The 14,033-nt window shown below is 46.1% G+C and overlaps 1 protein-coding gene across 1 annotated transcript in view; it reads left to right on the top strand.

Moving 5' to 3' along the window:
• ATXN10 (ataxin 10) overlaps nt 1–13,798 on the top strand; it is a 163,883-nt gene extending 150,085 nt beyond the window's left edge. Inside the window, exons 12-13 of the mRNA XM_012659791.1 lie at nt 12,847–13,034; nt 13,504–13,798. Of these exons, the coding sequence (XP_012515245.1) occupies nt 12,847–13,034; nt 13,504–13,506 (191 nt within the window). The 3' untranslated portion in view covers nt 13,507–13,798. The remainder of the gene's footprint in view (nt 1–12,846; nt 13,035–13,503) is intronic.
• The last annotated feature ends 235 nt before the right edge of the window (nt 13,799–14,033 follow it).

Here is a 14,033-nt window from a genome sequence, read left to right as displayed (position 1 = left end):
GTACGTACCACCACGCCCAGCTAATTTTTGTATTTTTAGTAGAAACGAGGTCTCATTCTTGCTCAGGCTGGTCTCGAACTCCTGACCTCAAGTGATTGTACCACTTCCCAGAGTGCTAGGATTACAGACGTGAGCCACTGCACCTGTCCTGATCTCTTGATAAACCATCGTGTCCTATTGCATCTCTCTTCAAAAAGCACGTATTAGATAAGGCTTCTTTGCCACACCCTCCCTTCTTCCCTCCCCTCCCACAGCCATATACATTTAGAACCTGACACAAAACCAAATTCCCTTTAGGTCTGGACATCCTGCAGCCCTTAAACAGTGCAAAACTTTCACTGTTTATGACACCCATTGGTGAGGTACAGGAGGTGTGAGGAGTCTGACCAATAGCCCTAATTCTGACATACTCACACACATGCTGCTGTGATGGCTTTGTATACACTCCCTTCCTTTTTCTAGGGACAAAGGAACCACACAGTGAATGTATGACAGTTCTAGAATACCAGAGGCTAACATTCCAGAGTTTTGTACCACAGCCTAGAAACAGCCAAGATACCTTTTATGATATAGAGGCTGGCAGCTCTTCAGAAGCAGAAACCAGGTTTTCCCCATGTTTTAGAAAGCAGGAAAAGACAGGCAATATGAACAGGCCAGTTTTACACAGCCTGACCATGCAGTTCTATAGCTCCACCCAGTTTGTGAAGCACTTCCCAGACTGCCTCTTAGCAAACTTGTGAGGTATAAATAGGAACAATACTTTCGACATCCAAATCTTCAGTGGCTGCTGGAAGCTGGGCCCCATGACAAGCACTTCATTCGGCCTTTACAATGAACTTGGAAGTTAGTCGTGATTTGTATAGATGAGAAAAATAGAAGCTCAGAGAAATTACACCACCTGCCTGAGATCCTATAACTCGGTAACAGGGTGGGGATGGTGGTGGGGGAGCCAAGAGTTATTTTTTAATAGTTTCAGGCTAAAGTAGAACTACCATTTGACTGAACAATCCCACTGCTGGGTATTTACCCAAAGGAAAAAAAGACATTTTATAAAAAAGACACCTGCACTCGAATGTTTATAGCAGCACAATTCACAATCGCAAAGATGTGGAAACAACCCAAGTGCTCATCAATACATGAGCAGATTAATAAAATGTGGTATATGTATACCATGGAGTACTAATCAGCCATAAAAAATGGTGAACTATTACCTTTTATAACAACCTAGATGGAACTGGAGACCATCCTTTTAAGTGAAGTATTGAAAAAATGGAAAAACAAACACCACATGTACTCACTACTAAATTGGAACTAATTGGTCAATACTCATGTGCACATATGGTAGTAACATTCAATGGAAATCAAGCAGATGGGAGGATGGAGGAGGGGATAGGTAAATTCACACCTAATGGGTACAATGCACACTAACTGGGTGACGGACACACTTACAACTTTGACTCAAACTGTATGAAAGCAATTCACGTAACCAAAATGTTCATACCACTGTAATATTCTGAAATAAAAAATAAATTTAGAAAATAAACATTGAGCATTATAAAATAAAAGGAATAGAGCTGGAGGTGATTCCTTAGTGATTTCAAAACTAACTTCAAAGCTGCAGTAATCAAAACAGTGTGGTACTGGCATAAAGACAGACATATAGTCCAATGGAATAGACTAGAGAACCCAGAAGTAAACTTCACGAATGTGGTCGAATGACTTTTTCAAGGGTGCCAAAACCATTCAATGGGAAAGGACCGTCTCTTCAACAGGTGGTGCTAGAGAAGCTGGATATCTACACGCAAAGAATGCATCTGGACCCTTACCTAGCGTCATAAGAAAAATCACCTCAGAATGATCAAAGACCAAATGTAAGACTCTCAGAAGAAAACATGGGACAGAAGCTTCATGACATTGGATTTGTCAGTGATTTGAATGTGACACCAAAGGCACAGGCTGTGCAATAAAAGAAAAAATAGAGAAATTGGCTGAATGAAAATTCTTAAATTTTGTACATCAAAAGACACTATCAATAGAACAAAGAGACAATCCAAAGAATGGGAGAAAATATTTGCAAATCACTTATTTGATAAGGAATCAATATTCAGAATACATCGTAAACTCCTAAAACTCATCAACAATAAAACAACCTGATTTTAAAATGGGCAAAGGACTGAACAGACATTTCTCCACAGAAGATGTATAAATGGCCAATAAACGTGAAAAGATGCTAAACATCATTAATCATGAGGAAAGTGCAAATGAAAACTACAATGAGGTACCATTTCACATCCATTAGGATGGCTACTATTGAAAAAACAGAAAATAACAAGTCTTGGCTAGGATGTGGAGAAATTGAAACACCCGCGCACTGCTAATGGGAAGGCAAAATTGTGCAGCCATGTGGGAAACGGTTTGTAATTCTCAAGAAGTGAAAAATAGAATTACTATACGATTTAGCAATTATACTTCTGCATATATACCCCAAAGAATTGAAAGCAGGGTCTCAACAAGATATTTGTATACCCATGTTCCTAGCAGCATTATTCATGATAGTTAAGATGCGGAAGCCACCCAAGTGTCCATCAAAGGATGAATGGATAGACAAATGTGGTCTTAACTGTACAATGAAATATTACTTGGCTCTAAAAAAATTCTGACACATGCTACAACATGGATGAACATTGTGCTTAGTGAAATAAGCGAGTCACAAAAAGACATGGTATGTTAGCCTCCTTAGAAGAGCTACTTAGAGTGGTCAAAATTTTGTGCTGGAGCTGAACCACACCCTGGCTCTGGGTGCACCGGGTGTGCTGTGTGCCGTGTCATCCTAACCTGTGACCTGTCCGAGTTCACAAGTGGAATAACTGCCTTGGTGATGTTGTATAAATGCCCAAAGCCATACATCTTGTAAAACGACAGAGCTGGAATTAAACCCACATCTGTCTTATTCCAAAATCTTATTCTTGCCATCACGGACCCCTGACTTATCTACGTAAGCTCTTTCAGTGGGTTCTTGTAGTGTTAGAACACAATGCATGCTCATCCCTGTAGCCTAAAAATCCCTGAAAGGTCTGGCCTTAACCCACCTCTGCCTCACTTCATACCACTCTCCCTCACTCATCTACCCCAGCCATATAGATTTTTTCCTCATCCCTTTGCTCACCTCGAGGCTTTTGCACGGTCTGCTGCCCTGCCTGCAGCTGTCTGCCCCGTCTGCAGCTGTCTGCCCCAGCTCTTCAGGGACTGGTTTCTTTCTGTCCTTTGGGTTTCAGCCCCAGTGTCATTCCTTGGAGAGGTCTTCTCTAACCACCCTTCTCCAAGGCATTGTCCTCTTGGACTTGGCTTTATCGTATTGCCCTCAACAGGTTTTGCTTTTGGTTTGGGGCCGGCCTCCGCACTAGAATGTAAACGCCATAAGGGCAGGGACCTTGACCGTCCTGTTCATTGTTGTACTGGTATTGAGCATGTTGCCTTCATGGTTGTTAAATCAATGTGGTATGATTAAATTCTTGAGAGACATTCAGATATGTGATTAACAGTTTGACTTTTTGTTTATATCAAGTCCCTTGCTCTAATTCCAATATAAATATCAAAAGGCATGTTATTTATAGAGAAGAGGAAAACTGTTAAAGTATTTAAGTTTTTGTAATTGAATGAATTTTCCCCCAAAAGTGAAATATCCTTTACTTCAGAAATTTTAAAAAGAGAGACACATGTCAAGGAAGAGTTTTAGAACTTAGTATCACCACCATGACCAGCTTGACGTTTAAATAATCTATTAAGTGTTACTGGTTTTTATTTCCAATTAATGTTGAAGTTATTTGCAGATTATAAATTTCTGCTGGAGGTTATCTTGACTTTAAGATGGATATAGTAGTGCTCCTCCTGTGGTGAGGATAAGCTAGAATTATAGGTCTCTATGTTGAAAGAAGTCAGTTACTCTGCGTGCAACTCTTGAGTCACATGTTACCAATAGAAGCGGAAGCAGACAGCGCCACATGAGAAGTACCTCTCCCGTGTTGACTTAGTGGCATAGTGGAGAGTCCTTGGAAACAGACGTTGCCTGCGTGTCTGAGCCATTCAAACCCGCAGGCTTACCCTGCTCTTGACTACAGACTTCCTGGGAGCTGCTGGGAGAGGAAGAGGGTGGGGTGAAGAGGCAAGTCAGGATGGCCACTGTGACCGATAGAGCAGAGTGACTTTTGGGTCAAGGACAGTAGTGCCAGATGCTTAGTCACCTAGCATGTACAGTATGAGAACGCTCTCTGACTCTCGGGTGCCTGCTGTGTCTTGTCTGGTCCAAAACCTACCAAAACCTCCACACTGTTCATGTTCTGCATTTAATCTTTTGTAGCTTAGAGCTATTTTTGACCATTTTTTAATTAATTTTGAAATATAACTGGTGCTAGACCAACCCTAATGTTCTGTAATTTAGGTGGGTTTACTTACTTTTTGATTCCAAGTTTTCATTTCATTTTGAACTGTTATTAGCTTGTTCCAAAGGTACTTTACAGAGATAGTCACTCTAACTGGTACTTGCAAATTTGTTTTATTCTTTGGGATGTCTTTGAAGAGAAAGGGACATATTTCAGGTATCACAGAACATCCTGTTGCTTTTATTGGTTTGGAGGCCTAGCTCAGAAGCTCGCAGTCAGAACGCCTGGGAGGAGGAGCTCGCTCTGACGGCTGCGGTCCGTGAAGTGCTTGGCGGCAGTGTGGGGTCGCGGTTAGAGAGCAGATGCTGGAGCCAGGGGCCTGTGCCCAGACCTGGCTGGCCACTTCAAGATGTGTGACCTTGGGCAAGTTCCTTAGCCTTTGTGCGTCTTAGTTTTCTTATCTGTAAAATGAGGACAGTGACACCGAACACACAGAGTTTGTGTGAGGATCGAACACTTCCCATAGGTGCTTAGAACGGCCCCTGACACATACTGTGTGTCGGGATGTGACAACTGCTGCTTTTATTTTTGTTAGTGGTCTTACTGATGTTATTGTTAGATGCAGGTGCACTGACAGTCCCGTTTTCAGTCTTGGCTTATGTGAGAGACGCTTACTTCTGCAAAGCTCTGCTTATGCTGGGAGAGGCAGTGTGCTCCGTTAGTGGAAATACAGCTGCGCCAGCCTGTTACCTGCTGACTCCTTGATCCCAAAGGGTACCCGGCACCGGATAAGCTTCCTCTTTACCTGGCAGGTGAGGCAAGCGCTTGCTCGTGTTTCTGCTGTGCTTCTGCTGGCTTCCGCTCAAATTCCCATCGTCAGGACACCTCTGGCCGTGACCCTGGATGTGCACAGAGGCCCTGGGCACTGTTTTCTTCGGAAGCTTAGTGTCCCCGGAATGCTTTCCTCAAACCATCCCCCGCAGTGTGAAGACTGACAGTGTACAGGGCTGTGTACCCGCGTGCATTTATTAGTAGCACCTCACCCACAGCCCAGATCTGACAGAACTGGGGAGTCATGCCTTAGAACTAGACCGAAACCAGGCACCAAGGGGCACACATCTAAAACGCTCCTGTCTGTGCCAGGAGCTACGACTGCAGCTAGACAGGACTCAGAGCACATGGTGCGGAGAAAGTACACGGTGTCAACAGAGAGGGAGAAGTGGCATGAGAAAGGTAGGGTCCCCTTCTCCCTCACCCCCAGGCTCCAGGGCAGTTATCTGTGCCCTGTTGGTTGGGTGCCACCGCTCGCCACGCACTCTGCTAACCATGGTACATGCAGCGGCTCCTCTGGAGAAGCAGAAGTGACATTGGGGCGCTGCCCCAAGGACAAATGGAACTACTTGGTGGCTCAAACCCTTTCGTGTGGTTTAGGTTAGAAGTGGAATTGGTTTCTGACCCTGAAACCTGTGTGTGACAGGGATGCCAGACTGTGACGGCTTCGTGCCACGCTCTGCTTTGAGGTGGTTAGCAGAGTGATTCCAGAGCATGTCACGTACAAAATTAGTTTCAGTCGCACAGGACCCTTCACCACCCACCCCGTGAACGTGAGGTACCTGCGAGCACAGCCCTCGCCCGGCCACAGGAGCGTCTGGAGTGGGCAGCGGGTGCGATGACTGTGTCTGGCGGGGAGCAAGGGAGTGTCATCTCACCGTGACTTCACTGCCGAATGGATGGGCTCACGTGGCCTGCTCTGCCCATCGTGGATTCGCATGCTTCGTACATCTGGGACTGGCGATGGCCCGAGAGATCGTGCTCAGACGGGGGGAGGGAGTTGCCCGGGCCCCCGTGATACTGCGGAGGAAGCGGGGGTTCTGTGCAGCGGAGAGAGGGTCAGGCTCAGAGAAGAGGCTCATGAAGCCGGGAGGATCTCACCTCCCTGCAAAAGGTCAATTTATGGAGGTACATTGTGCATACCAAGGGCAGTGAATGTGGCCTTCATTTCAAAATCTTTAAGGAAGTGCTGATTTGGGTTACGCACAGAGGTAAAATTGCTGTAGTCGACGGGTGTGTGAAGTGGTTCTGTCAAAATTCAGCAGTGTCTTATGGGGACTTTGTGCCACTTCCTCTGATGTTGTGTTTCGCTGGTGGCGTGGAGGCCAGAGAAGCAGCTTTGGCTCTCGGTGTGGTGCTGGTGCTGAGACGGCGTTTCCCTTGGTAAAGACTGAAACGCTTTGCTCCTCCTGGTAGCGTATATTAAATGCAAGTGCCGTTCTGTATTCTTCAGTTCGTGACCTATAATTTACAAACCTGGCAATTATTTGTTTCTGCATCTTTTTCTATTAGTATTATTTTACCACTTTCAATAACTAGCAATTAGCCATTAATTGGTAAGTTAGAGGGTACACACACTCATGATTTTAGTTTATTTTTAAATGCCGTTAAGGCATAATAGGCTACAAAACCGAACAGTACACACAGCACTGTACAGAAACACTTGAAGCACAGATGTTCCCTCATATTAAAGTACAAAATCTCAGAGGGAAATTAGATACCAGATAGACCAACAATTTGGAGAAGGAAGAGGGAGCCAAAGGGGTGGTTTGTGGTGGGTATCGCACACGTGCCAGGTTCCAGCACCGTGCGGGGAGACCCTCTGTGATCTGCACGATAAAGACTCCACTTTAATTCTCTGAGTGAGGAGGGTGTGTAGTAGAACTGAGTGACGTAAATGAGAGTTGAGAACAAAAGCGAATTATGATCGATGAAGACGGAAGTCAAGTGGACTTTACAGTGAAAGCAAGGAGAGCTGATCTATGCGGAAACCTGGTGGCACTTGGGAAGAGTAACAGTACTTTTCAGACACATTTCTCTGCCCAGGGCCTCCACCTTGTCTGTGCCCATCCCTCTGCCCCGCCCTCTGCCTTCCCCTGCAGCCCCGGAGCTGAGAACACATCCTCAGCACAAGCCCCAGGAGAGCCCCTGGGCCCCACGGCACTTGGGGAGGTGCCTTTCTCCCTGGCTCAGTGCGAGAGTCCTGGAGAGCAGGGCCCGGGTCTCCCGGGTGGGGCGCGTGCTGGGTGTGGCAGGGTCGTCTGCAGCAGGGCCACCCTTTCAGGGCCACACTCTTGCTATTTGTCTTCCTTAGCTGACAGACATTGGCACTTTCAGATCTTCAGGTTTTTAGCAATGCGTAAAGCATTTTCATAACAATTTTAAAACTGAACTACTACTTGGCACTCTAAAAAATTCTGCAATTTCACCATGGTCTGAGAAGATACTTGTTTAGATAGGGCAGGGTATTTATTAAGCATCCTCATCTTTAGGAACATCTTTTTATAACATAGCAGTTAAGTGCACGGTACTGTGAAAGCCTGATGGCGTAGGGTTGCCCGTGTAGACCATCCTGTTCTCGGAGGCCAGCGTTGCCGCAGGTCTCTAGTGTGTGCTCCCCGCCCTCCTACATGGTGCACTTTGGACAGTCGGGCAGTGCACAGACCTGTTGCCTTCATGGGTTTGTTGTTTTTTAATCATATATCCTTGAAGCAAAAATTAAATGTAGATATTATATATGTAAAGTATATCTATCTCCTGAAAAGTCAATATAAACCTTTTAAAATATTTAAATTGTTTTAATATAAATAATATACCTTTTTTTGGATGCTGGTAATTTTTTTGAAGTTTACTTATATATTCATCCAACAAATATTTATGTTCCAGACCAGAGGTTGGCAAAGCTTTTCTGTAAAGGGCCCGGTGGTAAATATTTCTGGCTTTGTGAGCCACGCTGCCTCCGGGCAACTCCCCACCCCTGCCGTGAGCGAAAGCCCAGGCGCCAGTGAGCAATGGGCGTGGCCGTGTGCCAGCCAGCAGGACTTTATTTACCGACACTGAGATCTGAATTTAAAATAATTTTCATGTGTCACATAAAAGTATTGTTCTTTTGATTTTTTCCCCAACCATTTAAATATATTAATACTATTTTGCTGTCCTACAAAAACACAGGCCATAATTAGCCGACCTCTGTTCTCAGCAGTCTTCTAGTCACAGAGCGATGAGCAGAGCAAAGTCCCTGTGGTCATGGCCTGTGTTTCAGCGTCCTGCAGGTCTTGAAGTACCACTGGTTTGGATGGTTGGGAGAGCATTGCCTTTAGTGAGATGGATTCTCTCATCAGACAGTTCCAGGTTCAGCGTTTCAATTCGTCTGACTGTACTTTACAATTGAGTTTGGCACGTAAATCTGCCAGTCAACGATATCCTTGTCATGGATTTTTTTCTGTTTCGTGTCATTTCCTAACCTACATTTTTCTCCTCTGCTAATGTCTTGTCACCATGAGGGTACAAGGCCCTGTTGTGAGCAGCTGAGCCCCAGTTTGTTGCTGACTCCGCAACTCAGCAGTTCAAGGTGCTTTATCGCCGCTGTGGTCTCGGTGGCCTGGTCAGGACACCAGTGCCCTGCGGAAGAGCTGGCTAGCCCTAGGGAGTCTGCACTCCAGTGCTCATTGCAGGGCTTTTTCAAGGCAGTTTTGCAACAAACAGGCTCACGCCCTCTATTTGTAGTAGCCATGGAAACGTTAGAAGCTCTCTTTCCAAAGCTAAGCATACAATAAAGCACTTCAAATGTTGGTGGGATTAGAGACTTTAGAAGATGTTTAATTTCCCCCCCACTCTTTCTTTCTCTCTGTTTCTTTAGAGAGGGAACAAGAGGGCAATGTGAATATTAACTCAGACTTGCTTTAATCTCTCTCGTGACACTTAAGACTGTCTAGGTCTGCGCAGCTGCATGCTAACAGGGAGCGTCATACATATTCATGAGCCAGGGCTGCGCATTAGACATGGTTCTTCAGGCTGTATTTTACAATGTTTCTCTTTTGAACTCAAATTTTGTGAAAGGAACAACTATAAAAAATGGATTTTATAATTATTCTTAAGTCCGAAACCCTAGATAATAGTACTAAAATGTTCTCGTTGGAAATAGGAACAGATTAAAGGAGGCTTGCGTGGTATTTGATTTATAGACAACACAAACCCCAGAATGTTGGTGCTCCCTCACGGGGCGGAGCAGATTTCTCACGTCTGTCCTAGAAGAATGCGTGGCAGCAATGAGGGATCTAACTTCATGAAGTCCTCCTCAGAGAGGAAAGAAAGGTGAATTTCCCTTATAACACGTAAGAGTGTTAAATAATACATTTAAATGAAGAGTTTTGAGGGTTTTGATATTGTTCATTTGTTTGTTATTTCTGATTTTCAAGGCACTGGAAAGGCGTTGACTCCTAAGTGGTCTTGTAGCCGCGCTTCCTCCCAGCCCCCACCCCGACTTTCACATCCTTCTGCGCTTAGAATACCAGTTTTGGCAGAAGACAAAAATGCCTTTTCTGCTTTGAGCTTCAGCGCTGCTTCTTTCAGGTTGTCGGTTCAGTGGCTCTGCCAAGAGCCTACTCCCTGTGGAGTCCGACTGTCGTGTTTTGTCCGCAGCAGCATGTGTGCCTGTGCCCGGGCCGGAGCAGGACCCCCCACAGCCGGAGCCGCACCCTTGTTAGTGGGCTCCTCGTCAGCCTCGGCTTTCCCTGCACCTGTTCCTTGCGTGTGGCGTGGGCATCGTGGACAGAAATTAGCAACCAAACATTTTAAGGGTGAATTGCTATTAAAATATCGTGATAATAATATTTTCACAAAAATGTAATAGAAAAGTCGCCCCTCACCCCAAGGCGAACGTGGCGAAAATCCGCTCTTTCATTCCATCCACTTGGGACTTCTCCTGGCGTTCTACAGTTGTGGACCTTTTATTCACGCAGTCCAGCTTCCTTGCCTGGCTTGCATTTATATTGCTTTACCTTCATCTAATCTCTCGAGACACGCAGAGCCCTGCTGGCCGCCACCCCTCCCGTGAGGAGCAGGAGGCATGCTGGCCTCTGCGTGGTCACCGCTCACAGCGCGTTAGGACAGACAGAAATGCAAACACATGATCATAGCTCCCACAGTTTCCATAAATGCGTATGAAACACCCACTTTGTACCAGGACTAGCCTGAGTGCTGGGGACACAGAAGTGGCTTAGATGGGGCTGTTGCCCTTGAGGAGCTCACAGACGCATAGAGGAGCGAGCGCAGTGTGGCGAGAACTGTTACAAGGCGCGGGGGGGAGCGGAGAGAATGCTTCGGAAACACACAGTGGGCGCGCCTAACGTAAGCTGGTGTCAGGAAGTAGCTAGGACAGTGAGGAAGGCCTTCCGGGAGGAGGTGACACTTAGCTGAGTCTTGAAGACTGAGTGTGCCCTGTGAGAAAGGCGGCAGCGAAGGAAGCACATCCCAGCTCAGGGACCCCCAGGCGTGTGGAGAGACAGGAGGCGCGGCCCAGGGAGCCTGCGAGGGGAGGACACTGGCAGAGGTTGGCAGGGGCTGTTTGGTGACGGTGCTTTCCTTCAGAGACAGTCTGCGTTTCCTCGACGACGAGCCAACCAACCCTCCAGTTTCAGGAGCCCTCAGTGCACTCGTGGGAGTTTCAGTTTTCCTGCTTTCAGTTACACTTAAGTGAATAACCAGAAGTTTCAGAAAGAAGAAAAGTGTTTTGCCATTAGAGGGTTATTATGCACATGAAGTAAAATTCTCCAGTCTTACCCCTTTTCTTGCTCCTCCTCAGTCAGCTCTCCTGTAATCACTGCCTCCTGTTTTCTGTAAAAAGTGAGAAATGAATTTGTGTAATGATAGTGTCATCCTGGGTGTGAAATTAGTTGCAGCAAATAGTGCGTTGTTGAGAAATTCACTAATATGTTGGAAGTGCTTGATACCTGGGACCGTTATGTTTATTTCCTGCACTGGCGCAGGGTGGGGGTTCAGTGATTGCAGGAAGGGGGAACTCAGATCTGGGTTGTGTGCGTTTGAGTGTTTGCACAGATTCTGGCTCCAGAAAAGAAACACAGCCTTATGGAGGACCTTGACTTTAACGTGACAGGATGGCGGATCAGTGACACAACGAGAGCATTTCCCCACCAGAGGTGGGTGACGAATTACAGGCCTCGTTCTGTGCTATCCGGAAAAGGCCCGTCACTTACACCCACAGGCGGTTTCGACGGCGAGCCTCCTGAGGCCAGCAGGTTGCCCACTCAGCAGACGTTGGTTGGTGCCCTTCTTTGTGCGAGGTCTGTGTGTAGTCCCGGGGCCCCAGAGACACGAGACGAGACGCACAGCACCTGACGTGGAGGAGCTGGGAGGGGCAGGCCAGGGGCTTAACACCGTGACCAGGGAAGCGGAGCACCTGGCCGGGAGTCGGGGAGGGCCGTCAGGATTGAGGCCGACTGGGTGTGAAAAACACCTCCGACTGTGCAACTGCCCGTGCTTCTACGTTTCGATCATCTGACTTCGGTGGACAGGTTCATTTTTTTTTTACTCTTCTCTTCTCTTTTCTTTCTTTCTTCCTTTCTTCCTTTATTTCCTTCTTCCTTTCTTTCCTTTCTTTTCTTTCCTTCCTTTCCTTCCTTCCTTCCCTTCCTTCCTTCCTTTGTCCCCCCTCCCCCCCCCTCCCCCATCATCCTGGGCAAGGGCTTGTTGTTCTCCATCTACTCATGGGCAGGAAGTCCTCTTTCTTTGGAAAAGTATTTACTCTACCCTAGGTTCTTAGTTGCTCTTTCTGGACAAGGGTGCCGGGCCGACAGGGGCAAGGCCAGTCCTCAGCGGCCTCTTACATGTCCCTGGATCTAACCACTGAAGACCTGTCCCTACCGCAGCTTTTGTACAGTCCTTCGTAGAACTGGATATGGTAGCAATGCAGTGCTTGCGGGTGGTGTACGCAGCTCTGGTGAGTAAGTCACACGCTTCAGTCAGTAATGCAGCGATGCCGTCCCAGTCCTCGTGAGTCGTCTCAGTCTGGCGTGCAGGACACTGAGTGGTGGGCACAGCGAGGCAGGAGGGCCAGGTGCCTTCGAGAGCCCAAGTATTCAGAATAAACTCGGCAAGTCCTTCAGAGGCCTTCCTTGCTTCATCTTTAGCCTGCTGAGAGTGGACGTGCCGTGGTGACTCCTAGGAAACGATTCTCATTTATAACTGGGCTCCCGTTAAACAGGATGATTTTCCTGTCAGACTCCAGCCTGACATCTCTGCGACTGATTTAGTGTTCCTCTTACGCTTTCCCCGGTGGCTCGGTAACACCATCATCCAACAAAGGAGTGTGTGTGTGTGTGTTTTTGTGTTCATAAACTTCAGTTTAGCTACTCTAAAACTCATTCCTGCAACAGATTCTGAGTAAGTACCTCTGGGTGCCAGTTGCTAGACATCACATACATGTGCTGGACATACGTGCACATGCATATATTGCATCTTTTTAATTTGTTGGCACTTTGGATGCATAGTCACAGATACATCCTCAAGATTTTCAGTGTTTCTGTGCCCCTCTCCTACTTCTCGCTTAGTGCTCCTGTGAAGTTATAAAACAGATTATAAAACAGTATGTCAGCAGATTCCTTCACTGTGGCTCCAGTTCTGACCCAGTGGGTGGTGTATGCCATCCGGAACCTCACAGAGGACAACAGCGAGAACCAAGATTTTATTGCAAAGATGGAGGACCAGGGCCTGGCAGATGCGTCCCTACTTAAAAAAATAGGTTTTGAAGTCGAAAAGAGAGGTGAAAAGCTGATTCTGAAATCTACGAGTGACACACCTCAGCCGGTAAGTCCCCTCCACTGAGCTGTCCTTCCCTGTCAGTTTGGGGAAAGCGGTGGCTACTTGCTCCTTACCGTGGGCGTGATGAGGTTTATGAGAACACGGACGGAGAATTTTGCCCTCTAAAATGGTTTACCAAAGAAAGCCCTAAATATAGTTGCAAACAATATTTTGTTCAGCCTCTATGCTGCCATTTTTTTTTTAAATTTCAAACTCATTCTGGGGGAGAAATATAAAAAACAAAATTTATTCATGGTCTAAAAGTAAGTTACAGGAATTAGATTTTCTATAGATAGCTAATGTTCACTGCAATAAAAGAACAGAAAACTCCTTGAATAATAATGAATGTGTTCTTTCTGGTTTTTCCGTGTTATTTGGGATGATTGACCAAAGCTCTGGGGTTTTTCTTTCCCGTTTGATGATTCTTGTAAGTACACTTGTTGTATCTGTGATTTTGTTTCTTTTTTCTTGTTAGTGAATGAACTCCGTCCACATGCCTGAATACTCGACGTCTGTTTCATGGATTTTTCGTCTTCTGCAGGATGTGAACGTACAAGTGTTCAAGGATTTATACGTACAAAGTCAGGAACATAAGAATCTTTTAGGTACTAGAGTATAAGCTAAAAGCAAAAGCACCTCAGTTTTCTCGTTTCTTTGCTTTAAATGTAACTGTCTAGTTTGCCTTTGTTCCCCTGGGTAGAATGTGCACTTAAGAAATAGATTGTACTCACCGTGACAGCAAATAATAAATCCTTCTCTTCTCTCGTTTGGCAAAGACTCGGGTGTTTGCTTGGGTTCTGTGTGTCCCTTCAGATGGCAAGTCAGCGTCGTTCCTTTTGTTCTCCCCTTCTCGCTGGGTTTTCTGAACTCTGGCAGGCCGCTGAAGTAGTTTCTCACTGTGATTAATTCTAGCAATCTTCTTTTCATCCCTTCTGCCTTTCCAAAACATTGACAAGTCTCATTTCCAGTTAATTAATTCGAGAACCCTCCCTCTTCATTTTAGGT

This window comes from Propithecus coquereli, unplaced genomic scaffold (genome assembly GCF_000956105.1).
Source record: "Propithecus coquereli isolate 6110/MARCELLA unplaced genomic scaffold, Pcoq_1.0 Scaffold633, whole genome shotgun sequence".
Lineage (NCBI taxonomy): Eukaryota > Metazoa > Chordata > Mammalia > Primates > Indriidae > Propithecus > Propithecus coquereli.
This window is presented reverse-complemented; position numbering and strand designations above follow the sequence as displayed.